The sequence below is a fragment of the Dendrobates tinctorius genome, unplaced genomic scaffold (assembly GCF_039654945.1).
Source record: "Dendrobates tinctorius isolate UK_male_01 unplaced genomic scaffold, ASM3965494v1 ptg000157l, whole genome shotgun sequence".
Classification (NCBI taxonomy): Eukaryota; Metazoa; Chordata; class Amphibia; order Anura; family Dendrobatidae; genus Dendrobates; species Dendrobates tinctorius.
The window spans coordinates 18000792-18028275 of NW_027361824.1; the positions used below are offsets into that span (position 1 = coordinate 18000792).

General features: G+C 49.6%; 1 protein-coding gene across 3 annotated transcripts; it reads right to left on the reverse strand.

Annotated features, from left to right (window-relative positions):
• Window positions 1–2: 2 nt before the first annotated feature.
• Window positions 3–26049, reverse strand: INTS4 (integrator complex subunit 4). Of its 3 annotated transcripts, none has more exons than XM_073548639.1 (23): window positions 25892–26049; window positions 24468–24662; window positions 23615–23732; window positions 23340–23446; window positions 22746–22931; window positions 22347–22397; window positions 22117–22205; window positions 15764–15884; window positions 14727–14798; window positions 14045–14219; window positions 13664–13869; window positions 13216–13358; window positions 12780–12895; window positions 11392–11525; window positions 10911–11068; window positions 10738–10831; window positions 8598–8678; window positions 8367–8497; window positions 8065–8124; window positions 7780–7939; window positions 6436–6579; window positions 6086–6206; window positions 3–555 (listed from the first exon to the last, which is right to left on the reverse strand). In XM_073548639.1, the coding sequence occupies exons 1-23, from the start codon at window positions 25988–25990 to the stop codon at window positions 368–370; spliced, it is 2949 nt and encodes a 982-aa protein (XP_073404740.1). In that variant the 5' UTR covers window positions 25991–26049; the 3' UTR covers window positions 3–367. The 3 variants fall into 3 exon arrangements, with proteins under 3 accessions (XP_073404740.1, XP_073404739.1, XP_073404741.1); XM_073548638.1 differs by having other exon boundaries at window positions 24468–24665; window positions 25892–26043; XM_073548640.1 differs by lacking the exon at window positions 25892–26049 and adding an exon at window positions 25823–25866.
• Window positions 26050–27484: the final 1435 nt, after the last annotated feature.

Here is a 27484-nt window from a genome sequence, read left to right on the forward strand (position 1 = left end):
GCTACAAGAAAATAAATAGTTTTACTAGAAAAAGCCACAAATCTGTACAATATCATCTCACAACTAAAACAAGAGCTGGAGGAGCTCCTCTACTCACAGGGAGAAGTCGAAGTGCGGAACTCCTGTAATCTGGAAAGTCTAATAATGCAGCACTTACAGGCCAAACGCGGAAACTATTGTTTGCATGGTGATGTTATCTGGGGGTTTCTTTCAGTTAATGGAGAGGTTGCAGGTGCCAGGACCCCTCGCCCACCAATCAGTATGAAGAAAGGAGCTCCTGCCAGATTTGTTTAGGTCTTGCCCCCTCCTGGGTAATCAATGCCCCACACTTTTCCTCCTGGCAGCTGCCTCGCCGCTCGATGGGGTGTCACCGTCTCGCAGGTTTGGGCATCAGGAAGACTTTGACAGCTTTGCTGAAAGGCAGCGTGCCCTCGATGATACTCTCAGGCAGGGGGTCTGTGCTCTCCCCCCAAGGGGGTCTAGCAGAGCATGCTAGCACTTTGCTGCTGCTGGAGCTGTAGGCGAGCAGGAGGCTGACTTCAATCTGACAGGGCTCTGCAAAAATAACCAAGGATTAATACATCCCCATCCTTCGATTGTCCCAGCCAATAGAGTCTAAAATCAAACTTCTACAATTTCATTCCCCCATTCTTTCTACTGCAGCTTTGCTTTGATAAGCCGGATTACTTACCGGTAATGCTCTTTTAATGAGTCCACGACAGCACCCACTGGAGTTATCCACTGGAGGTATCGGATCCGCCCATTTGGAACAGGAAACCCTACAGGAAAGATAAAAGGGGCGGTCTGCCTTTCCTCCTCAGTTTTACGTTTCAGAGTACCAGAAGGACCGCCAAGGATTAGGCAATGTTCTCTTATTTTAACATCTTTCTTATCCATTATTTGGTTAATATACTTTAACTATTGATATCTTTAGGGGGGGAAGTGAGCGGGTGCTGTCGTGGACTCATTAAAAGAGCATTACCGGTAAGTAATCCGGCTTTTTACTCTTCGCCACGACAGCACCCACTGGAGAGATTCCAGAGACCATCACCTGGGTGGGACCACCGTGCCAAGGATAGTCCTGCCAAAGCTTAAGTCAGAGGTGGATGAAAGATCAAGTCTGTAGTGCTTATAGAAGGTAGAAGGGGATGACCAAACTGCCGCCTTACATATAGTTTCAATCGGAACATCTCCCTTTTCCGCCCAAGAGGTTGCCATTGCCCTGGTGGAATGCGCCCTGATGTTCCCTGGAGGATCTTCGTTTTTTGCGGAGTAGGCTAAACGAATGGCCTCTCTGATCCACCGGGAAATGGTGCTCTTCGTGACTCCATACCCCTTCTTACAGCCCTGAAATGAAACAAATAGGGCCCTACTCTGCCTCCAACTGTTGGACCTCTCAATACATTTTAGGACAGTTCTTTTAACGTCCAGAGTATGGAACTTCTGCTCTTCCGGAGTAGAGGGATTTTTATAGAAGGTTGGGAGGAGTATCTCCTGAGATCTATGGTATTTTGTTGCCACTTTTGGCAGGTAGGCAGGGTCTGGTTTTAATACTAATCTGTCTTGGTATTCTTGGAAAAAAGGTGGATCTATTGACAAGGCTTGGATATCACCCACTCTCCTAGCTGAGGTTAGTGATACTAAGAGGGCCATTTTAAGTGCTAAGTATTTGAAGGGTATTGTGTCGATCGGCTCAAAGGGGTCTACCGTTAGGGCGTCTAAGACCAGATTTAGATCCCATGTAGGGACGGAGGGTATGTGGATTGGAGCTATTCGTTCACATGCTGTAATAAAACGAGTTATCCACTTGTTGCCTGCTATATTATGGCCATATAGTGCTCCTAATGCCGATATTTGTACTCTCAGTGTATTTACTGCTAAGCCTAAGTCTTTCCCCTTCTGCAGAAATTCCAAGATTGGGATTATCGGAACTTCTGCTGTATGAGGTACTGTATGGAATTGAAGAAATTTTTTCCATATTCTAGTGTAAATTTGGGTTGTGGACTGTTTTCTACTTTGTAGTAGTGTAGTAATTAAGGACTCCGAGAATCCTCTTGTCCTCAATAACTGCCTCTCAAATTCCACGCCGTCAAGTGCAAGCTGAGCACTTGAGGGTGGAAAAAGGGGCCTTGGGAGAGTAGATTGGCAGTCGGAAGGACCCAAGGATCTGTTATCGACATAATCTGCAGCCACGAAAACCACGGTCTTTTTGGCCAGAACGGTGCTATTAAGATTATTCTTGTTTTGTCGTCTCTGATCTTCCGAATTACTTGAGGTAGGAGGATCAATGGAGGGAACGCATACGCTAGGTTGAAATTCCATGGAACTAGAAAGGCGTCCAGTATGTTTGGGTGATCTGACGGAGATAGGGAGGCAAAAGTTTTTATCTGCCTGTTCTCTCTTGTGGCGAAAAGATCCACCTCGGGTTGTCCCCATGCGGCTACTATGTCCCTGAAGACCTTCCGATTGAGGCACCACTCTCCTTGTCGTAGAGTGTGACGGCTTAGGAAGTCTGCCTTTTGATTGCTCTCGCCTCTTATATGAAGGGCCGAGAGGGACAAAAAATAGTTTTCTGCTAAGTTTAAAATTCTTGCCTCTGAAGACATCAGAGTCTCTGATCGAGTTCCTCCTTGTCTGTTTATATATGCCACTGTGGTGGTATTGTCCGACAGGATCCTTACATGCTTCTGTTGAAGCTGCGGAAGGAAGTTGTATAGAGCATAGAACACTGCAGTCAGTTCTTTTAAATTAGATGAGTAATCACATTCCTCTTTACTCCACCTTCCCTGATAAAACCCATTCTCCATGTGGGCTCCCCAGCCCTGGGGACTGGCATCGGTGGTTACGATACAGGATGGAACTATAACCCATGGAACTCCTGAACATAAATGATCATCGTCTAACCACCACTCTAGGGAAGTCAAGACTTCTTGTGACAGGGTTATTTTGCTCTGTAAATGACCACTATGTCGCTTATCCTCCTGGAGGATCTGGTGTTGTAGCGTACGGACATGGTACTGGGCCCACCGGACTGCCGGGGTGCAAGAATTTAGTGATCCTAATAGTGACATTGCTCCTCTTAAGGATACACGTGGTTTATCTATAGCTGCTTGTATTTTTTGTTTTGTGAGGATGATTTTTACCTGGGGTAGTAGACATCTCTGGGTCAAGGAATCTAGTTGAAATCCTAGAAATGTCTGGAGAGATTGCGGATCGAGTCTGGACTTTTGGATATTGATGATCCAGCCAAGGCTCTGAAAAGAGGAGATTGCGTCAGTCACGCGTTCAGTACATTGTTTGACTGAATTCCCAATTACTAGGAAGTCGTCTAGATATGGCACAATTAGTGTGTCCTTTTGGCGAAGGTAGGCCATCACTTCTGCCATCACCTTGGTAAATATTCTTGGTGCCGTGGAAAGCCCGAAGGGCATGGCCGCGTATTGGAAATGATGAATCCTTCCCTCGACTTCCACTGCGACTCTCAGGTATTTCTGGAATCTGTTGTGTATAGGGAGATGATAATAAGCATCTTTTAAATCAATCCCTGCCATTACGCAATTTGGGAAAAGAAGCTTTATAGTGGATCTGATTGATTCCATTTTGAACTTATAATTTTTTATAAATGAATTTAGCTTCTTTAAATTAATAATGGTTCTAAATGTACCGTCTGGTTTAGACACCAAAAACAGGGGAGAGTAAAAGCCTCTACCCTGTTGTTCCTCAGGGACGTCAACTAAAACTTTTTTAGCTAGCAGGACTCGAATCTCGTCTTTGAGAGCCTTTTGCTGAAGTGAGGAATTAAGGCGAGTTATAAAAAAGAACTCATAGGGGATCCGAAGGAATTCAATCTTTATTCCTTCCTTGATTATATTCAAAATCCATGGGTTTAACGTAATCTGTTCCCACTTGGTAAAAAAAAATTTTAATCTACCCCCAACTGGTGGGTCTAAACTTTTAATTTTTTTCTCTCCTATATGTTGGCCCTCTGAAGATGGTACCCTTCTGCTTTTCGTCTTTCGTGGCCCATCTGTTCGTTCTGTCCGATTGCCTTCTTCTCCCGAATGGCCGTCTTTTAAAGGTTTTCCTATAAAACGGAATGGGAGAATCACTGAAGGCCTTTTTCCTTTCTTTTGCCTTGGCGAGAATTTCGTCTAAGGCTTTTCCGAAGAGGAACTCACCCTCGCATGGGGTTGCACTAATTTTGGATTTTGACTGTGCATCCCCTTTCCAGCTCTTTATCCACAGCGCGCGTCTGGCGTTATTCACCAGGGCTGCCGACCTTGCTGCCAGTCTTAGGGTGTCCGCTGAAGCGTCTGCCATAAAGGCAGCTGCCCCTCTTATCAACGGGATGGCTGCACGCAGTTTCTCCCTTGACACTCTTTGCTCAATCTGCTGGTCTAATTGATCTAGCCATACCAGCATTGACCTAGCAGTACATGTGCTGGCTATTGCGGGTTTGAATACCCCGGTGGTGGATTCCCAGGACCTTTTGAGCGAAGATTCAGCCTTTCGGTCCAATGGGTCTGCTAACAATCCTGCGTCCTCGACCGGGATCGAGGTTTGTTTGGAAGTGGAGGATATGACAGCGTCCACCTTTGGTATTTTAGTCCATTTTAATAGATCTTCATCAGTGAACGGATACTTCCGTTTTGAAGCGGATGGGAGAAAACCCCTCTGGTCGTGTTTTTCCCACTCTCTTTTGATGAGATCTTTAATTGCCGGTATCACTGGAAATGATCTCCTCTTTTTCTCTGCCAATCCCGCAAACATAATGTCCTGCGCGGTTTGGGCTCCCCTTTCCTCTTCACACCCCATAGTATTTCTAACCGCTTTTACCAGGTTATCTACGCTGTCCAGTGGAAAACATGCGCGTCCTTCCACCTCCGAGGATGATGATGAGGATGTGGATGCGGAGCCTGAGATTAACTCCTGTTCTTCCTCTGACTCTGAACTAACAATGACCTGTTTTCTATGACTGGACTCTGCGGGAGTGCTGGCGCGGTTGATGGCTTGTATTTCCTCCCTAATTATGGCTCGGATATCCTTAGAAGATATCGTCGACCCCTGCCTGGTCTCTTTAATGCATTGTTTGCAGAGTTTTTTGGGGTAGGAGTCAGGGAGAGGCTCTGAACATAATGCGCATTCTTTGTTTTGTTTTTCCTTTTTTCTTTGACTGAAGTGGGAGGTCAAAGGTAAAGAGAGGGGGGAGGGGGGGGGGGGAGGAGAGGAGGTTAGCTTAATAGGTAGAGCATATGCTTTGCACACTCACCCAGTGAAGCTTAATACCGGTTCGGATGGCTGAGACGGTTTGGATCGGGTTTCTGCTGCCTCGCTCCTGCGGGCAGTCTCTGTCCTGGCGCTGCGGTCCCTGGTGGAGTTGCCCCCAGCTGAATCCCCTGCTGGGGTCTGCGGGGGACGACATGTTCCAACGTTGCAGCGCTGTTTTATCTGTACACTTATCGTACCCCCGGAAGTCGCCCTGTCACAGGGCGCATGCGCCGCGTCATCGCCATCTTACCCCGGAAGTTCAACCATTACTTCCGGGGTATAGGAGCGTCGGGCGCCGGCCTGCTCCCGCGCCACCGCTATTGACACGCGCGGCTCGCGCGCACATGGCCTCACCATCCACGTTATACCCCCACCGATGGGGATGGGGGGGGAATCTCCCGGATGCCAGACCGGCCCCGCTCCCTGGTAAGACCAGGCGGCCCTCCCCGGACCCGGCCATTACCACTATGCCACCAGACGAGGGGGGAGCCGTCAAACGGAGTCTCCCCCGACGCTGCTTCCGGACCGCAGCCCCTGCCGTTCCCGAAGAGACCGCACAGGCGGATGCATGGCCCAGGTAAGATCCTGCAGGATCCTGCTCCATTTGGAACAGGAAACCAAAACTGAGGAGGAAAGGCGGACCGCCCCTTTTATCTTTCCTGTAGGGTTTCCTGTTCCAAATGGGCGGATCCGATACCTCCAGTGGATAACTCCAGTGGGTGCTGTCGTGGCGAAGAGTAAAAAATGACTTTAGGAGCAGTTGTCACATCGCTTCCCCCACTGGGGGCAATAATAACCCCACGACCTTGTATCTTACCCGTCCAGGCCGTATGTGACAGGTAGACCTGTGTGATGAGCCTATGACGTCCCGGGCCGGGGTGGCGAAAGTCTGCTGGCTTGGGGTGAATGATCTGAACCTGCCCATCTGGATACACAACCTGGGGGGAGAGGGCAAATAATGAACAATAAGTGTGCCAGCATGTGAGCCCCTCTGTGTATGCCGTCTCTGAGGGGCTCAAATGTAGCAGAGCCGGACAGGATGCTGTACTGTTGTGCATTGAATTAAGGACATAGGAGTATCGCACTGAATGGACTGTGCCGACTCTGCTGCACTGATGAGCTCAGCTCTGCTACATCAGCATGTTATTCTTTATAATCTACACATACCTGGACCTTGACCGTGCTCTGCGGGTCCTGAACATTCTCCAATGTGGCGTCGACATCCAGAGCTACGACTAAACCGGAGGTGAACCGAATCGGGTTGTCAGACTCAGCAGCCGGCTCGATGATATGTGCCGAGGATCTGTGAATCTGCAAAGGTGACAAGAATCTTATAAACACAAGATATGTGCAGAATAGTGAGTGCAGCTCTGGAGTATAATACAGGATGTAACTCAGGATCAGTAATGTATGTACACAGTGACTGCACCAGCAGAATAGTGAGTGCAGCTCTGAAGTATAATACAGGATGTAACTCAGGATCAGTAATGTAATGTATGTGCAGTGACTGCACCAGCAGAATAGTGAGTGCAGCTCTGGAGTATAATACAGGATGTAACTCAAGATCAGTAATGTATGTACACAGTGACTGCACCAGCAGAATAGTGAGTGCAGCTCTGGGGTATCATACAGGATGTAACTCAGGATCAGTAATGTAATGTATGCACACAGTGACTGCACCAGTAGAATCATAGAATGATAGTCCAGGATGTTCCTTCCAACTCTATCTGGTCCAACCCTCTGCTCAAAGCAGGATTCGCCAAATCATCCCAGACAGATGTTTGTCCAGCCTCTGTTTGAAGACTTCTTTTGAAGGAGAACTCGCCACCTCTCGTGGCAGCCTGTTCCACTCATTGATCACTCTGTCAAAAAGTTTTTTCTAATATCTAATCTGTGTCTCCTCCCATTCAGTTTCATCCCATTGCTCCTAGTCTTTCCTTGTGCAAATGAGAATAAAGTTGATCCTTCTACAATGTGACAGCCCTTGAGATATTTGTAGACAGCTATTAAGTCTCCTCTCAGTCTTCTCTTTTGCAAGCTAAACATTCCCAAATCCTGCAACCTTTCCTCATAAGACAGGGTTTGCAGACCGGTCACCATTCTGGTCGCTCTTTTCTGAACTTGCTCCAGTTTGTTGATGTCTTTTTTAAAATGTGGTGCCCAAAACTGGACACAGTATTCCAGATGAGGTCTGACCAAAGAGGAGTAGAGGGCAGGAGTAGAATAGAGAGTGCAGCTCTGGAAGTATATTATAGGATAAGTAATTTACGTACAGTTTCTTATCTTATGTAGATCTCTATATATAACCTATAAAATGCAGATCACCCTCCAGTAATTCATCACTACCCGTGTAATTGCTGTCAGTGTATTGCACCCCCTGTACAGATGTGTAAGGCTTGCCTGTGACCGCTATCTTTGCTTCCTCTATAGCTAAGCTCCTATACCTTGTGATGTGACGGATCAGATATTAATACGTGCACACATAATTTAATCTGGCAGCCTCGGCCTCACCTGCTCAGGCAGAGTCAGACGCAGGAAGCTGCTCTGCCGCAGGGAGGTCTGCAGGATCTTCACCATCTCTAGGGGTTTGGAGTTCACCAGTCGAGGCATCAGATCCAGCAGTTTGTCCACAAAACTGTCCTGCATGTGAGGGAGCTCCGAGATGAAGCACCTGCGAGAATGAGGACGGAAACCAGATTCAAGTAAGTAACGGAAAGAACGTGCCTTTCATAAACTAGATAAGACTGTAGCAAACCCTCAGTTGTGACCATGAGAGGCAAATGGATGGACACTCACCTCTGGAAAAAATCCACCTCCTGCAGAAAGTGCTTGCACATGCTGAACAGCGGCTCCTCCCTGTAGAACAGAGAAATATTATTGAAATTCCACTTTTGGCGTCAGTTCCTCACATGTTCAGGAGCTCCGCTTGCTGGACACAAATTAAAACCTTATATACTGCCACTGAATTAAAAAAAAAAAAAATCTTTGCACACAGCTGCAGGGCTCATTGAAGTAAATGTCAGAGCCGTGCCTTGTACCCGTGCATCCGGCACATGATTCACGGGAAATTACAGGCCACCAACTCCCGGGTCACTCACCCTTTGGTTGTGCGAGCTGTTATAAGGAGCTGGAGGGCATTCGCCTGCAGCCTCATGTGATGGATGATGGCCACCTGCCGGTTCTGCAGCCCGCTGTACATGAACTCCATCTTGTAGGTTTCTTCCAGGATCTGGAGCAAAAAAAAAAAAAAGACGAGAAAACCCGCCATAAGGAGCGTCTCGTCCGACATACGAGCGGTTATTAGGGTGACGGAATTACGGATGGTTTACCTGTTTGACGGCTGCAGCAGCCAGGGAGTTCTGCTTTATATAAAGGGGCGCTGCGAGACTCCATAACTTCTCATTCAGGGCCTGGAAGTCACAGAAAGAAGCAGTTACAATTCCTGCACAGTAGTTATGGATTAGAATGGGTGCCGGATTAGCAGGTCATCTGGATTTTTAGATAGACATTGAACTTTAAGGCTGAGTTCACACGTGGCGTTTTTTTTGCGTTTCCGCGGCGGTTTTAACCGCGCGATTTTGCCGAGAAAACGCGAAAAATAAGCATCCCATGCATTCCTATGGGATTCCGCAATGCTGTGCTAATGCTGCGGTTTTTACCGCGGCGGAATCGCTTCGTGGTAAAAACCGTAGCATACTCATTAATTTGCGGAATCGCGGCGATCCCGCACCCATAGGAATGCATTGTTCCGCTTACTTCCCGCATGTGGCTGTGCACACCATGCGGAAAGTAAGCAGAACAATTGCAGATGGTACCCACGGTCCGGAGGAGAGGAGACTGTCCTCCGGGCTTTGGGTACCATATCCCTGTTAAAAAAAGAACTTAAAAATAAAAAATATTGTTATTTTCACCCTCCGACGTCCCGCGCAGTCTTCCCTCTTCTCTTCACGCTCCCGTTCCCAGTAGTCCTTTGCGAAAATGCCCGCGATGACGTCCGTTCTCACGGGATTGCGAAGTCTCGCGGTCATCGCGAATTACCGCGAGACATCGCGATCCCGCGAGAACGGACGTCATCGCGGGCATTTTCGCAAAGGATTACTGGGAACGGATGCGCGGGACGTCGGAAGGTAAGAATAGCACCATTTTTTATTTTTTTACATTCTATCTTTTACTACTGATGCTGCATAGGCGGCCTCAGTAGTAAAAAGTTGGTCACACTCGTCAAACACTATGTTTGACAGGTTGGTCACACTCGTCAATCAGTTCTCCAAGCGATGCTACAGATCGCTTGGAAAACGCTAGCATTTTGCAAGCTAATTACGCTTGCAAAATGCTAGTTTTTCCGCGGGAAAATCGCGGGAATTTAAAATGCGATTTTCCCGCGGACTGGAATTCCGGAATTCTCGCGGTAATTTCCGCGAGAGTTCCGGTACGTGTGCACTTAGCCTAAGGCTGAGTTCACACGTACCGGAATTCTCGCGGAAATTACAGCGAGAGTTCCGGAATTCCAGTCCGCGGGAAAATCGCATTTTAAATTCCCGCGGAAAAACTAGCATTTTGCAAGCGTAATTAGCTTGCAAAATGCTAGCGTTTTCCAAGCAATCTGTAGCATCGCTTGGAGAACTGATTGACAGGTTGGTCACACTCGTCAAACATAGTGTTTGACGAGTGTGACAAAATTTTTACTACTGAGGCCGCCTATGCGGCATCAATAGTAAAAGATAAAATGTAAAAAAAAAAAAGGTGTTATTCTTACCTTCCGACGTCCCGCGCAGCCGTTCCCAGTAATCCTTTGCGAAAATGGCTGCGATGACGTCCGTTCTCGCGGGATCGCGATGTCTCGCGGTAATTCGCGATGACGTCGCGCGAATGACCGCGAGACTTCGCGATCCCGCGAGAACGGACGTCATCGCGGGCATTTTCGCAAAGGAGTACTGGGAACAAGAGCGTGGAGAGAGGCAGGAAGGCTGCGCGGGACGTCGGAAGGTAAGAATAACAATATTTTTTATTTTAAATTCTATTTTTTACAGGGATATGGTACCCAAAGCCTGGAGGACAGTCTCCTCTCCTCCGGGCCGTGGGTACCATCCGCAATTGTTCTGCTTACTTTCCGCATGGTGTGCACAGCCACATGCGGGAAGTAAGCGGAACAATACATTCCTATGGGTGCGAGATCGCCGCTATTCCGCAAAATTAATGAGCATGCTGCGGTTTTTACCGCGAAGCGATTCCGCCGCGGTAAAAACCGCAGCATTAGCACAGCATTGCGGAATCCCATAGGAATGCATGGGATGCTTATTTTTCACGTTTTCGCGGCAAAATCGCGCGGTTAAAACCGCCGCGGAAACGCGAAAAAAAGCCACGTGTGAACTCAGCCTAAAGGGCAGAAAGTGATAAATTACCATTACCGGCTTCTTTTCTTACACTCAGCCTCGCCTCTCGTCAAGGCGCAAAGCCAAGAGTACAAACCTTGATCAGCAGCAAGTGACAGCGCAGGTAGGCAGCCGAGAAATCCGCCATGCCGGCCAGCTCGGACTGCAGCTCGCCGATTCTCTGAAGGTCCCTGGAGGGGAAGACACGATATGTGAACCAACGTTCTCCATTACACCCAATCCGTGGGACACGGCAGTCAAGTCACTTACCGGATGGTAAACTCGAGGAGTTGTTGCGTCCCTTGGATGTCCAGAGTTTGCAGGTTGTGGACTCTCTCCAGACTGTTCTGCAGAAACTGCTGGGAAGGGTCCTCCGGGGGCGACTGACGCTCCCGGTCCGGGATCCAGGACCAGTTCACTCCGGGCAGCTGTGGGGACAAGAAGATGGAATCAGATGACCGGAGGTTTCCTGGAAAGCGGCACGGGTCTGGATGAGATACATGACTATACAAGAACATTTTACAACGTCCCCTGCAGAGTCAGCAGCTGCTGGCAGATGTCAGACACAGCCGGACTCCCCACAGAGAAGGCAGAGACAGTTTATTACCATCTTCCTCCAGTTGTTATAAAGGTGTAAACTGGAGGAAAGAAGCGTCTTAATCTGATATCTGGGCACTCAGCCTGTCCTCTTTGGATCTACAGATAACCCGAGAGTCCTCCGACCCCCCCACAGGTGCGATCACCTACTTACCGTCAGAGCCGGGACAAGATGGGAGAGGCTGTCCCGCAGGTAGGCATAGTGGCGGAAGGTGTGGTCGGAGAACAGCGCTGGCATGGTGGGGCAGGTCTTTGCTGCATTGAAAATCAAAACCAAAACCGCAATATCTGATGCAGAGAGTGAAGGTTATGCAGAGATAACGACCCCTAAGGCAGAGTTGAAGAAAAAAAAAAAAACAGTATCCTGACAGGGCTCTTTGACCTTTGCCGGCACCTGCGCACTGCAGTACTTTGCTCTGCCCTCAACAGGGCAGAGAAGTACGCCGATGCAGAAATGCGATGCCAGGGAGCCTGTGTGGATGATGCAGGGTCGCGTCATCCACAAGAAGGAGGGCGGCGATCATAAGAAGATGGGAGGCACTTGGTGAGTATAATAAAATAATAAAACTTATTTTTCATTTCTTCCAGCTCGGGTTGGGGCTTAAATACAGCATTAGGGCAGTTTCACACGTCAGTGTCTCCGGTACGTGTAGTGACAGTTTTCTCACGTACCGGAGACACTGACACACAGACACATTCTAATGAATGTGTCTATGCAGATGTCAGAGTGTTTTCATGGACCGTGTGTCCGTGTGCAAAACACGCTGACATGTCCGTTTTTGTGCAACAGCACGGATCACACGGACCCATACAAGTCAATGGGTCCTTGTAAACACGTACCGCACACGGATGCTGTCCGTGTGCGTTTTTAAAAGTCAAAGGGTTAACATTGAAAATAATTTTTCAAAAACACGGACACGGACAGCACACAGACATATGGATAGCACACGGATGGCATACGTATGCACACGGACACAGATAGCTCAGGTACCGGAATTATCTGGACGTGTGAAACTGCCCTTATAGAATGCTGCATATAAGCCCTGAAAGGTGATGGCTGTATCTTATATAGGCCAAAACTGCTGACAGGTTCACTTTAACTTTCCATGCTACCGGGGCTGGTTTCTGGCCCGATATACTCCAGTTAATGGACGGGGCTTATATCCGAGGAACTGGTGGCAGTCCTACCAGGCTGGCAGCACTCGGTTTCACTGGTGATAGTGAAAGGGGCCTCTCGGGTTTGTAAGCGAATGTGGTGCCACCTCCTGTCACTCCCTGTGCCCGTGTGGACAGGAGGTGTCTCTGTCGAACTGTTCCAAGCTGACCGTATGTGTCCTCAGGTGTGCGGAACGTCAAGTTGGTGAAAGTGGGGAGACCGTAGCGCGTGAACCCCCTGACGTATTAGGTGGCGAGGTGCGGTTGTCACACAGCCCATATAACGTATGCTACAAATTATGCCCTGCTGGGGAGCAAAATGCCTCTAGGAGTCTTATCCTGGCTGGATCAGGAGCTATAGGACTGATAAGTCCATACAATGGATACATGCTGGATCATCCATGTCAGGCTCGGGTGTATCGAAGAAGGGGTGTGTGCTCAGGAGCTCCGGTACCAGTGACAGGACCAGGGTGGGGTGTCTACTGCCCAGGAACTTCAAACATCTGAAGAACAAGAAGAATAAAAATGTATAATTTACTTTTCACTATTCTTTCAAGATCACAGTTTGCTTTAAATGAATGAAAACCTATATGTTTACATTCAGATGCTTTTCTCTCTCTGGAAGCCTGACTCGGCACCATACCCCTTTCACGCTCAGGATCGGCGGACCCCCCCACTGACCATAAAGCAATTGCATTTTATTATAAGACAGGAATCACTCCTTTGAATCTCAACAGGTGCCGGTTTTGCAGACTTTTTGCATTAAGGAAAAGCAGCATCCCGTAATATTCATGAATGTGGATGAGAAGTGTCAGACACTTACTTCCAGATGGAGTCCCGGTCTGTCGGGTACTTTGAGAGGTTCTTCAGAAGTTCTACCAGGGCGAGGTGGATGCACTCCTTGGTGGAGACGTTTGCACAGCAAAGCAATTCGTGTAAAGCCTCTCGAATGTCCCGGGAGGAGTCCTAGAGGAGACACAAGGTACCGAGAGAATCACTAGAGACCCATCCAAAAGACCAACCCACATGGGATGCCGTCTCCCAATGTGGCCCGAGCTCACACTGCTAATAAAGCATCAAAAGTCAGAGGAGAGTTAGAAGACCGGCTCGGGGACGTGCACATAGCTATACACTTTGGACACCAGGTGGTGCCAGACTAACTCGTTATGGTTATACTTTTATATTTTAGTGTGAAATCTTCAGATTTTGAAAATTAACAGCAAATCCGCTAAACTCTAAATCAGCCTCTGTGAAAACCCCAAGTATTTCACCTCCAGCACGGCCAAGATGGTGTCCAGCTGGTCCTCCCGGAGGGTGATGTTGTCGGAGATCTTGCGCATGGTGTGTATGGACTGCAGCCGCACTTCTTCTATCTCGTCATTGAACATGTCCACCAGGAAATCCAAGCACTTCTCTGCAAAGGGGCGAGAGGAGCGAGCCAAGAGGCACAGGGATTCCACCGCTGCAATCCTCACCTCTGAAGGAAACAGTGAGTCGTCAGCAGAGGTGGAGAACAACCATTGGACAGAAGCGGTGAACTCGGGGACTATTTTTTTTTTTGTTTTTTAAAGGTGCAGTGCCCTATAACACCAGTGTGTTGGCGCCTCCGGTGGACAGATTTATAAGTGTACATTAGTCATCAGTCCTCCTACCGTACATCTCATCCTCCAGACCATGCACGAACGCTCCGCATGCCCCGGACTCTATCAGGTTCACAGCTTCAGTGTCCAGCTCCTCCCGGGGGGCATCGTCCCCCCATTTTCTGCCGCTGGAGAACTCTCCGGAGCTGTACAGCTCTTTTGCACGTTCGTGAGCGGTTCTTTTTCTCTTTGTCACAATAAGAAGGCGGCAGAAGGAGAAGAAGAAACTGAGGTCACACGAAAGTTACAGACCAGACTCTAAACATAAAAATCACAGTAAAGTTCCTTTCACCCGGCATCTGATGATCCAGAAATATGAAAAATCTGTGCCCAATTTACACGCTCTCTACTATTACGGTAATCTGGGATATCCTAAATATTAGGAGACCTCCTGTATACTGTATAAGGCAGCTGCACCACACTGGTAGAGAAGATGTAGAGTGCCCTGATGTGATGTGTCCATCAGTCACGTGACCGCTGCAGACAATCACTGGCCTCAGCAGTCATGTGCTGGGCATACAAACATCACCCCTGAGGCCAAGGATTGGCTGCAGTGGTCCATGTGACTGGCGGAGGGGAAATCATTGCTTCCTATACGAGTGGGGAACACCAGATAAGAGGCGCTGCAGCAGCAGGAGACTCAAAGGGGGAAAAGTAAAATCTAGAGAATATAAAATAATCCCCATGCGCTTACCCTTAGATCTGACATGAGCTTCTTATCCAGGGTCTGCTCCAAGAAGTGCGGACTAACTTGCTGCATGGAGCCCTAAAAGACAACATGACACAGGCGATCAGCTGCTATGCTCGGTCTTAGGCCGGGGTCACACTTTCAAGAAACCCGCACGATTCTCACGTCTCAATACCCGGCACTGAGTGTCCGGCTGCATGTATTTCTATGCAGCCGAACGCTCCGGTACGAGTGCCAGCGGCAGTGCTGGGTATTGAGACACGAGAATCGTGCGAGTTTCTCGCAAGCGTGACCCCGGCCTTAAAGGGGTGATGTGAGATTACAATAAGACATGGCCAATTTAATCCACACTAAGACTTGCATTCAACTGAAATGGTTGCAATACCAGAGATGGCCCGTGGACCAGGGTGGCACTGTTTAACCCCTTTCATGACATCGGCCATGTCCCTGCCTTTGATGCGGACTCGCACTTCGAGCCCCGCATATGACGGCTGATTTAATCAGACATCAAGTGCCTCTAACAACCACGGGTGGATCTCGGCTCTACCAGCAGCTGTTAACTAGTTAAATGCTGCTGTCAATCACTTACAGCGACATTTCACATACGCTGACAAGAAACGCATTATTAATCTCACCCACCGTCGCCCCTGTCACGCAATCGCGGCGCACGAATGGGTTGTCATGACAGCCGGCGGTCTTCAGAAGACCCCCGTGCCTGTAACTCTGAATCTCCTATGAACGCCGGTCTGTGGCGGCACTAACATGAGATCAGAATTTCTGCTATACATAGTGCTGAAGCACTGCTATGTGTAGCACAGGTGAACGGATAATCGCAGCTTCAATTCTCCTAAGAAGGGGATAAAAAACAAAAATAAAAAAATTGCCCAGGGGTAAAGGGGTTAAAAAAGGGGGAAAAAAATATGGTAATCTGTATTCAGCACTGTGCCAGCTGGGGGTGCTGATCCAAGCATTTAACCCTTTAATCCATTTGCAGAGCCATTGGGGGGGGGGGGTGCAGTGAAGCATCCACGCTCATGACTTACCAGCAGTTTGCAGGCCTGAACTCTGACCATCCAGGATCCATCGCTCACCATGTGACAGACCTTCCCGAAGGCTTCATCCACCAGGCGGATCTCCTCGTTGGAGGAAGGAATGGGAACGATGCTGAAAAAAAATAAAAAAAAAACATGGATTTTTGTGAGTACTCACCGTAAAATCCTTTTCTCTGAGACGCTCATTGGGGGACACAGACTGTGGGTGTGTGCTACTGCCGTCTGGAGGCCGACACTAAGTATACAAAAAACAAGTTAGCTCCTCCTCCGCCGCATACACCCTCGCCCCGATAGCGGGCGGAAACCAGTTTAGTGCAAAAGCAGTAGGAGAACTTAAAAAATTAGCCTTAACGCAGAAAATCATATGTCTGAAAAAGGACCACCCTACCTTAAATAAGGCATTATACTAATTAAATAAACAAGAGCCAACTTGGCTAACAGGGTGGGTGCTGTGTCCCCCAATGAGCGTCTCGGAGAAAAGGATTTTACGGTGAGTACTCACAAAAATCCATGTTTCTCCTTCGTCTCATTGGGGGACACAGACTGTGGGACGTCCTAAAGCAGTCCCTGGGTGGGAGCAACTCACGAATCCAGACCGCATGCCCACCTGTTTAAAGGTGTGCCACCGCTGCCTGGAGAATTTTCCTACCCAGGCTCGCATCCGACGAAGCCTGAGTATGCACATTGTAATGCTTAGAGAACGTGTGCAGGCTTGACCACGTTGCCACCTTGCATACCTACTCTGCCGAAGCCTGATTCTGAAGCGCCCAAGAGGCGCCCACTGCCCGAGTCGAGTGCGCCCTTATTCCAGCTGGAACCGGCGTGCCTCTAATACGGTAAGCCTCTTGAATAGTAAGGCGAATCCATCTGGCTATGGTCGACCGTGAGGCTGCGAGCCCCTTCCTGCGCCCTTCGGGGATCACAAACAACGAGACTGTCTGGCGAAAAGGTGCTGTCCTCGACACATACCTTCTGAGGGCCCTTACTAGGTCCAGCGCCTTCTCCACTCTGTGTACCGGAGCTGGACAAAACGAAGGCAAAACAATGTCCTCATTAATATGGAACAAGGACACAACCTTCGGCAGAAATGGCGGCGGTGGTGGTCTCAGGACTACCTTATCCTTAAAAAAGGTCAGAAACGGCGCTCTACAGGATAGGGTTGCCAATTCCGAGACCCGCCTAATAGAGGTTATGGCTACCAAAAACACGACCTTCCTGGTAAGGTATGGCAATTCGACTTCCTGCAACGGCTCAAAAGGAGCTTCCTGCAGGACACCCAGAACCAGATTAAGGTCCCAGGCGTCTAAGGGAGCCCTAAAGGGGGGCACCAAATGCGAGACCCCCTGCATGAATGTCTTGACCTGCATATTGGTAGCGATCTTTCGCTGGAAAAGGACAGACAAGGCCGATATCTGTCTCCTCAGAGAACTCGGGGCCAAACCTGCGTCTAGGCCTGACTGCAGAAAAGCCAGAATGTTGGGAACCGAGAAGGACAAAGGCGCAACCCCGTGCTCTCGACACCAAAGAAAACCTTCCAAGTGTTATGATAGACCCTCGCCGAGGCCGGTTTCTGGGCGCTAACCATTGTAGCCACCACTTCACGCCCAAACCCCGCCTGGGTCAGAACCCAGGATTCAATGGCCATGCCGTCAAACACAGGGTCCCTAAGTTCGGGTGGCAGATCGGCCCCTGGGACAGTAAGTCTGGCCGTTCCGGTAGACGCCATGGCACGTCTGCGAGGAGCTGTACTAGATCCGCGTACCAAGCTTGACGGGGCCAGTCTGGAGCCAGCAGAATTGCCGGGACCCTCTCTATCTTGATCTTTCTGATTACCCTCGGGAGAAGAGGCAGAGGGGGGAGCAGGTATGGGAGCCGAAACTGGCTCCATGGAAGACCCAAAGCATCCACTGCGATTGCTCGAGGGTCCTGGGACCGGGCAACAAACCTGCCCACCTTGGCATTCTCCCTGGAGGCCATCAGATCCACGTCCGGAGTTCCCCACCGTTGGCAAATCTGCTGGAAGACCTTGGGGTGTAGGGACCATTCTCCGGCCACGACCCCCTGCCGACTGCCGGAAATCTGCTGCCCAATTTTCCACCCCTGGTATATGAACCGCTGAGATTACTGAGTGGTGCTTCTCGGCCCAACGGAGTACATGCTCTATCTCGCGCATGGCTGCCTTGCTGCGCGTGCCTCCCTGGTGATTTACGTACGCCACTGCCGTGGCGTTGTCTGACTGGACCCGGACTGGGCGACCCGCTAGCCAGTGCTGAAAATGCTGCACCGCTCGAATCTCCAACAAGTTGATTGGAAGATGAGCCTTCTGGGGGGACCACTGCCCCTGTGCCGTGTAATGATGAAATACTGCTCCCCAACCGAGAAGACTCGCGTCGGTTGTGACCACCAACCATTGATCTGGAGGAAAGGGTTTCCCCTGAAGGAGAGAGGAGTCGCGCGTCCACCATTGAAGTGCCCGCCGGACCTGAAAGGACAACCTGCACTGATGATCTAGGGAGAACAGACTCCTGTCCCATGCTGCTAAAAGAGCGTGCTGCAGGGGACGCAGATGAAATTGTGCAAACGGAATTGCTTCTATTGCCGCTACCATCCTCCCTAGAACCCTCATCCCAAATTGAATTGTGTGAGGGCCTAGCTGCTGAAGACTCCGAACTCCCTGCCGGAGCGCATGAGCCTTGTCTTGAGGGAGAATTACCAACCCTCGGGAGGTGTTGAAAATCATCCCTAGGAATGGAATCCTCTGAGCCGGGGTAAGAGATGACTTCTTCCCATTGACCAACCATCCCAGGCGAGATAGGGTATCCAGCGTGATGCTGACATTCTCCTCGCACGCTTGAAAGGACGGCCCTTTTACCAAAAGGTCGTCTAAGTACGGCAACACTACTATGCCCCGAGAATGAAGAATGGCCATAACGACCGCCATTACCTTCGTGAATACCCTGGGCGCCGTGGCCAACCCGAACGGCAGAGCCACAAACTGGAAATGCCGGCCATTGATCGCAAAACGAAGGAACTTTTGATGCGGGGGAAAAATATGGATGTGCATGTAAGCATCTTGAACATCGATTGAGGCCAAATATTCTCTCTGCTCCATGGCCGATATCACTGACCGGAGGGATTCCATCCGAAAGTGCCTGACTCTGATGAACCTGTTTAGGAGCTTTAGGTCCAGAACCAGTCTTACTGTACCGTCCTTCTTGGGGCCCGCGAACAGGTTGGAATAAAATCCTTGAGCCTCTTCGCCCTCTGGTACCAGAACAATGACCCCGTTGCACTGAAGAATCCTGATGGCTCCTAGCAACGCCTCTGCCCAGGATTCCGATTTGGGAAGCCGGGAACGAAAAAAAAAAATCGCTTTGGAGGGTGTCCGATAAACTATCTTGTACCCGAATGACACTAATTCCGCCAAACATGCGTCGTGTGCCACCTTGACCCAGACGTGGCAGAACCTGAGCAGACGACCGCCTACTCTGCTGTCCTCGGGTACCTGATGCCTCGAGTCACTTTGCTGGGGGCTTCTGGGGCCTGGCTCCCCTTGACCTGGGTGGACGGCCCCGCCCTCTCCCCAGCGGGTTGGCTCTATACGTGACCTGGCGCTCTCTATCTTGGTTATAGCGAGCTGGGGCGGTAGAACTGGCCGCTGTTGCCCATCCTGGGGCGCGAAATGCTCGAAAGCGCGCCTGCGGTTAACGAAAGTGCGGTCTACTCTTCTGCTGTGAGAGAAAGCTGCTCTTTCCCCCTGTGGCATCCGAAATAAGTTTGTCTAACTTCTCTCCAAAAAGCCGGTTACCCTGATATGGCAGGGATGTTAACAATTTTTTAGAAATTGAATCAGCCCGCCATAGCCTTAGCCACAAGGCTCTCCTAATGGCGATAGCGTTTGCCGCCGCTAGCGCCGCATCCAAGGGTGCATTAATTAGATAGTCACCTGCCATAGCGATCTGCTTTGCTATCTCAGACACCTCTATCGGCAAGTCTCTATCTTGCAGGACTCCATTCAAAGACTCTGACCATGACATCATGGCCTTGGCCACCCATGTTGCCGCAAATGACGGCAAAAGCGCTGACCCCGATGCCTCATACACCGAGCGGGCTAAACCTTCTATGAGCCGATCCGTGGAGTCCTTAATGGAAGAACCACTAGGTACTGACAACAATGATCTTGAGGCCAGGCGTGACACTGGGGGATCCACAATCGGAGATTCCGCCCATCTTTTACAGAGCTCTGGTGCAAACGGGTATCTCGTTTCTAGCGTTTTTTGTCCCGAAAAACGCTTTTCTGGATGCTCCCTGTGCCGTTGCACCATGTCCTCGAATTCTGGATGAGTGCTAAACACCCTATGTGGTCACCTGGCCCTTTTAAAAGATATTTTATGCCCTGTGGTTAGAGAGACATCTTCAATACCTAGAGTCTGATTGACAGCCTCAATGAGACTGCCTACCGTCTCCTGACACCCGGGGGTATCCAGGTCCAAGGATTCTTGCATATCCTCATCCGAACGCTGCTCGCTCCCAGACAATGGTGACGGTGAGCGAGACGCCGCACTCACGGATGCCGAAGCACCGGAGGGGCCCGGAGACGCCATATGGGATCTTTCCCTGTACGTCTGCCTGGAGAGAGTGTGGCCCCCGCAGGCCAGCGGCTCCTGTGAGGTGGATGAACCTTCCCCAACCGGTGAGCCGTTGTCCCTACCCCTATCCGGGGCCTGAAGGGTCTCGATCGCTTTCGTAAGTGAAGCCATAGACCGCGAAAGTGATAACGCCCATTCCGGGGGATCCGACCCTCTGGGCTCCGTTGGAGGGGAGGGCTCCTGGGCGCGTTCGGAACTGCAGGCTTCACATAACTTAATAGTCTGCGCTCGCGTGAACACAGCCCCACAGGAAATTCATGCGGTATAAAGGAAAGTGTGCTTTTTCCCTTTTCCAGACATACTGCAGAAACAGCCAATTTTCTCCCCTCTCTTTTTTTTTTTTTTTTGTTTTAAAGCATACAGGGGTATGAGGAGAAGGAGGATAACTGCCCTAGTGTGGCCGAGACGGGGTCGCACTTACCCAGCTCCTGCTGTCTCCCCGTGCTCGTGCTCCTGCTGCTCCTCTCTCCGGGTAGGCTGCGATGCTTTCCTGACCATGGCCTACCCCGTTCTGAAGCCGGGGCCTCAATTTTATCCAGCGCCCGCCCTGGACATGGGGGCGGCGCCGGATCTGACGTCACGCCGAGGGGCTGGCCTTCTCCCCGCGGCCTAGGCCGAAGCCGCGGGCTAAATTTAGGCACTGCCCGCCCGCCGCGTCCGGGCGCGCTACCCTGGCGCTTCTCCCTACCGGTCTGGGAACCCACTGGCCACAGGTATGGGCGCGCTGCCCGGAAGGATGGAGGGAGGAAGGAAGGAGGGAGGAAGAGAAAACTGAAGCTGCTGCTGATACCGCAGGCAGGAGAGGGGAAGCCGGCTCCAGCACCTGGAGCGTTCCCCTAGCCTGGATCCTCACGCCGCCCAGGGGCTCTCCCAGCCCAACCATACCTCCTTGCACTCTGCTGTCTTCTGCCCAGAGGCCATGAGGCAATCCGTCTTCGGACAGTGCAGGCAGCCTAGCTCCAGCCGCCTCTTCTGGGCGAGGAGAGGGACCATCCGCAGCCATGCAGCACCACCGTCAAACGTTGGTGGAGCAGCGGGGGCGCACAGACTAGTCTTGTGCCTCTGTGCATGCCCATGGTTTCACGACCTAGGGGTGGACAGGGCTAAGTCTGGCATAATGTCCCACGTCGCGGGAGAGGAAACGTGGAGGGACACTCGCACGTGGTCGCACGTTGATGGTTTGGGGAAATCGGATCCTTTCAATAGGATGCGTTGCCCCTGTCATATCTTCTCAAAAGAAAAAATAGATGTCTGGGGAAAAGTCCCAGAGATGTCCCTCGGCGCGGGAAAGGATACGCGGAGGCGATACTCGCGCGTGCTCGCCCGTTGATGTTTGGGGGAGATCGGACCCTTTCAATAGGGTCCGTCGCCCCTGTCTCCTCTTCATAGCGAGAAATAAAAAATAGTCTGGGGAGACCCAGACTGCGTGTGCCTCCATCAGACACTAAGCAAAAACTGGTTTCCGCCCGCTATCGGGGAGAGGGTGTATGCGGCGGAGGAGGAGCTAACTTGTTTTTTGTATACTTAGTGTCGGCCTCCAGACGGCAGTAGCACACACCCACAGTCTGTGTCCCCCAATGAGACGAAGGAGAAAAAATGAGAACAGCAGTCGGCGCATGGAAAGAATGGAAGGAGTGGTCACGCTCGCCTCTGTGCGGGACGCCCCCTATTGGAGGAACCACGCTCTGCACTTACCTTTCTGGATACAGCTGACTCAGGACCCAGACCAGCTCCACGGCCGCGCTGCGAACCTGCTCGTAGTCGTCAGTCAGCAGCTTACAGGCCTGCGCCAGGGAAAAAAAAAAAAAGAAAATATTCGTAATCTTCGTATTACACCTGACACTGAGCTAAAGCCTGCGATACGCAAGAGGAGAAAATCGCTCTAGTCGCAATTCCCTAAAAGTGTTAAATAGTGGGTACGGTACCTGGCTGTACATGACTTGCTGCAGCTTCAGGCCTCTCTCGTGCAGCTGCAACTATGAAGAAACACAAGGCCTGAATATTTATGCAATCTTCCTCTTGCATGACTGTATCTTAGGAGGTGTGCACATGGAGGGGGATATTTGAGGTGGTAAAAAATAAGGGGCGAGTTTTCTAGTGGAAACCGCTTTGGGCTCTGAGTGTTAAAAGAAGAATCAACATTTTGAGATTTGGAAAGTTTGCCCTCAGTTTCACGGTGTCAACAAAGCCTTAGGAGGTAGTTACAACTCCAACTTTCCTAAAGGTTATGGAAGGCTTCCTCCCCGACTCCCCCCCATCATCACAATGTAAGAACTCCCATTCCTAAATGTGGGCGACCTCTCAGAAGACACTGAACAGCTCACCATGGCCTTTATAGCGGCTGTCCTGACGCGAGGGTCCTGATCACTGAAATAATCGCCAATAATCTTCTGCACGTCTTTGGCGACTACGCCGTCCGGATCTTTTGATGGGGTCTTATCGACAGCTCCGAGGCAGCCAAGAAGCTGCAGACACTTGTTCCTGACACCGTGAGACGTGTCCGTGAGATACTGAATGCAAAGGATAACTAAAATTAGGCCTCCTGCACTTAAATGGTTAATGTCGTTTGACCAAACTCTGCGCAAATCGATAGTACAGGATAATATAAGCTTTTTTTTTTTTATAGATCTTATCATTGAAATCTGAATGATTCTTCACTTATGAGCCGCTTCTCCGCCCTCTGAATTCATCATTCACGCTGGAAAAACTACTAAAATCCGGTTTGGTCAATAACAAGACAAACCACCAGTTCAGTGAGGGATCGGATTACAGTGGCCTATTACAGTCTATGGACATTAATACTTTCTGGTAAGTGTTTTGACTCACCCCCCCATATCCAGTGCTGGATTCACAGCTACAATGCTCGGTACTGCTTCAGAGGATATGCTACTTTCTTTTACGAGTTCTGTAGTCGTTACCTTGTATGCCACGTCCACCAGTTTCGTGCGGATGGGCGCATTATCCACAAGCTTGATTCCAATCTCTAACAGAGTGTCCAGGAGCTGCGCCAGGACCTGATGAGACTCTAAAAGGAAACCAGAGATATTCCTGTATTATTTCCATGGCAGCTGCAAGGTTCCCCTAGTGGTGGAGGCAGGGAGGCGTACAGAAATAGTTGGAGGGTGTGTGTCACCAGAGGGGAAATATTAAAGGGACACTCTTCCACCCTCATTAAGATAGCAGGGGGTCTTACTCTCATTCTGAAGAGTACCAATCACATCGTCCACTATTGAGTCTGGACAGAACCCTGACGTCTTACACAGCAAACCCAGCAGAGAGGCGATCTTCAGTCTCACAGACGTCTCATTCTCCTGAGAACACAAAAAAAGAAAATCCTGTATATTATCTCCAAATTCTACTGAGAGAACTCAGTTATATTGGATTCTGGGAAAGCTGAGTGACAAGCAATACACGTCACTGTATGCAGGGGATAGGGGACCCTCTACATTGTAGGCACTGTCTGCAGGAAGGGGGGGCTCCGCTACATTGTAGGCACCGTCCTCTACATTGTAGGCACCGTCTGCGGGGGGGCCTCTACATTGTAGGCACCGTCTGCGGGGGGGTCTCTACATTGTAGGTACCGTCTTGGGGGTGCTCTACATTGTAGGCACCGTCTGCGAGGGGGGCCCTCTACATTGTAAGCACCATCTGCGGGGGGTCTCTACATTGTAGGTACAGTCTTGGGGGGGGGGGGGGGCTCTACATTGTAGGCACCGTCTGCGGGGGGAGCCCTCTACATTGTAGGCACCGTCCGCGGGGGGAGCCCCTCTATATTGTAGGCACCATCTGCGGGGGGGGGGGGGGCTGTACATTGTAGGCAACGTCTGCGGGGGGGCCCTCTACATTGTAGGCACTGTATGCGGGGGGGCGCTTTACCTTGTAGGCACTGTATACTACGGTATGCTGGGTGCCCTCTACCTTGTAGGCACAGTATACTGCTGTATGCTGAGGGCTCTCTACCTTGTAGACATTGTATGTGGGGGGTTACATTCTAGTAATTGTATGTGGGGGCTTTACCCTGTAGGCACAGTTAGTGGGGGCGTTACCTTGTAGTAATGCTCTAGCAGGATGCGGACCACTCCTTCCACGCTGTCTGACTCCACGGGTTTGCGTGCGAATTGCAGCAGATACTGCAGGGCGTCCGCCGGCGATGTCGCCTTGCAGAGGTCGATGTGCAGAGCAGCGGACTTGCTGGGTTTGGTCAGACGCAGTTTCTTGGCTGTGAGATCTTCTATCGGCTGCTGCTGCATAGAAGGAGAAAATTCCCATAGATAACAATGAAGTAATGCGAGTCCCAGCGCCGCCCGCGATCTAGACTTCTTTCTGTAAACGAATAAGAACATCCCGCTCGGAGGCTGAAACCCCGATTATGGTGGCTCAGTGGTTAGCACTGGGGTCCTGGGATCAGACCCCACCCAAGGACATCAACAAACTGGAGCAAGTTCAGAAAAGAGCGACCAGAATGGTGACCGGTCTGCAAACCCTGTCTTATGAGGAAAGGTTGCAGGATTTGGGAATGTTTAGTTTGCAAAAGAGAAGACTGAGAGGAGACTTAATAGCTGTCTACAAATATCTAAAGGGCTATCACATTGTAGAAGGATCAACTTTATTCTCATTTGCACAAGGAAAGACTAGAAGCAATGGGATGAAACTGAATGGGAGGAGACACAGATTAGATATTAGAAAAAACTTTTTGACAGAGTGATCAATGAGTGGAACAGGCTGCCGCGAGAAGTGGTGAGTTCTCCTTCAATGGAAGTCTTCAAACAGAGGCTGGACAGACATCTGACTGGGATGATTTAGTGAATCCTGCTTTGAGCAGGGGGTTGGACCAGATGGCCCAGGAGGTCCCTTCCAACTCTACCATTCCATAAGGACGCCATCGGAGAGGAGCTTGTATGTGCTCCCCGTGTTTGTGGTGCAGAATTTATAATGAAATCTGACTTCAAAAACACGTCTGCAAGTGAGAAAAAATAAAATTGAGTTCCTCCAAATCTGTCCGTATCCTGACGGGCCCGGTGGAGGCAGCGCTGGTGGGGTCTGCATTATAATGCTATGAAGCGAAAGCTGGAAAAAACAAAATGCAAAAATTGACGTTTTCTAGTCAGAAATTTACAGCTCCAAGAGAAAAATGGCTGATAACAGGGAGCAATGACTTGTATTCAGCTGCCATACACGACAGAAGCTAATGAGCAGGAAATGGACATCTCTAGGGGACCTCAATGGAGGAGTCGCCAGAGTCCCAGCGCGGATAGCACCAGGGCCTCGGCTGCCACCGTCTGGTTATATCGTCACTTCTAGCTGCTACTATATACTATGTCCAGAAGGCCGCAGCCGGATCCCCGGACTTTCCTTTCACCACAGTCGGGTGCAGTGAAGCCTCCCGGCGGAGGACACTGACCGCCCGCATCTCCGGACGACACAGCCCGTGTGACGTCACCGCCTCCCCTGCGCCACATGAATCCCTCACCTGAACCACTTTAGTGAACTCTTCATAAACGCGTTTCTTCAGGTGAGCCGCCATGGTGTACGGCAGATGAATGATCCTCTGCGGCTGCCGTACAAGCATTAGTCATAAATAAAGCTGGTTGAAAGCAAACGAACATCGTCACGTGATTGAAACCAAAGAGGTGAAAACTGGAAAGACAATACGCCCTGCTCTGGCTGCGGTCCTCCAGCTCTGTCGCCATAGCAACCCGAGACACAGCTCGTTTACCCAGATGCCTTTGATATCTAATTACATTTTAATTGTAAAAGTAAAACTTCTGCAGCTTACTATACTGAGTATTACAGGAACTCAACAATGTCCCAGACATATTTCATATTTATCTATTATCAATCTATTAACTCTATTAATATCTATTATCTACTGTCTATTATCTATCCATTATCTATCATCTATTATCTATCTATCTACTATCTATTCTCTATCTATAATCTATTATGTATCAGCTATATTATTATGCATTTATATAGCTATATCCATCTATTATCTATCTATTCTTTATTATCTATATCTATTCTCTATCTATTCTCTATCTGTATTATCTTTCTATTCTCTATCATCTATTAGCTATCTATCATTATTATTTATTATAGCGCCATTTATTCCATGGCGCTTTACACGTGAGGAGGGGTATGCAAAATGAAAAACAAGTACAGTAATTTAACCCCCAGGTCATTTTCCGTTTGTTTTTTGCTCCCCTTCTTCCCAGAGTCATAACTTTTTTTATTTTTTGGTCATAATGGCCACATGACAGCTTGTTTTTTGCAGGACGAGCTGTACTTTTTAGCGACACCATTAGTTTTAACATATTGTGTACTAGAAAACGGGGGGGGGGGGGATTCAAAGTGCAGTGAAATTGCAAAAAAAAAAGTGCACCCGCGGTTATTTTTATCATTTTTTTCCCCCATGTTCACTAAATGCTAAAACTGACCGGCTATTATGATTCTCCAGGTCATTACGAGTTCACAGACACCAGTTCTTATTGAAAGTCTTAGTTACTCACCGGTTAACGGTATTTTTCGGAGTCCATGACAGCACCACCTGAGAGAGGGGATCCACCCCTTAGGAACAGGAAACCTACAGATACAAAAGGGTGGCACCTCTCCCACGCATCAGTTGGATTACAGAGCACAAGAGGACTTCCAAGGTTAATGCATGATTTATGTACAGTATTCTTTACAATTATAAACTTTTACCACCAGTGAGCATATACAAGAAATAGACGTGCACACCCCAATCAAACTATAAGGGAGGGAATATACGGGTGCTGTCATGGACTCCGAAAAATACCGTTAACCGGTGAGTAACTAAGACTTTATTCGGTCGTCCATGACAGCACCACCTGAGAGATTTTCAGAGAGTAATATCAGCTTTAGGGAGGGACTACAGCCTGCAGCACCCTTATACCAAAAGAGAGGTCTGTGGAAGCACCCAGGTCTAGCCTATAATGACTATAAAAGGTGCTCGGAGAGGACCAAGTTGCCGCCTTACAAATCTGGTCAATGGAGACTTCTGATCTTTCGGCCCATGAGGTTGCCATGGCTCTGGTGGAATGCG

Bases quoted from the DNA above. Each gene is read 5' to 3' on its own strand.
- INTS4 (XM_073548638.1), bottom strand. From the start codon at position 25,990: ATGCTTGTACGGCAGCCGCAGAGGATCATTCATCTGCCGTACACCATG. The intron at 7,940-8,064 runs GTGAGTGTCCAT...TCATTCTCGCAG, and splicing joins GAGGTGGATTTTTTCCAGAG to GTGCTTCATCTCGGAGCTCC. The intron at 6,207-6,435 runs GTATGTGTAGAT...CTCTCCCCCCAG, and splicing joins AGAGCACGGTCAAGGTCCAG to GTTGTGTATCCAGATGGGCA.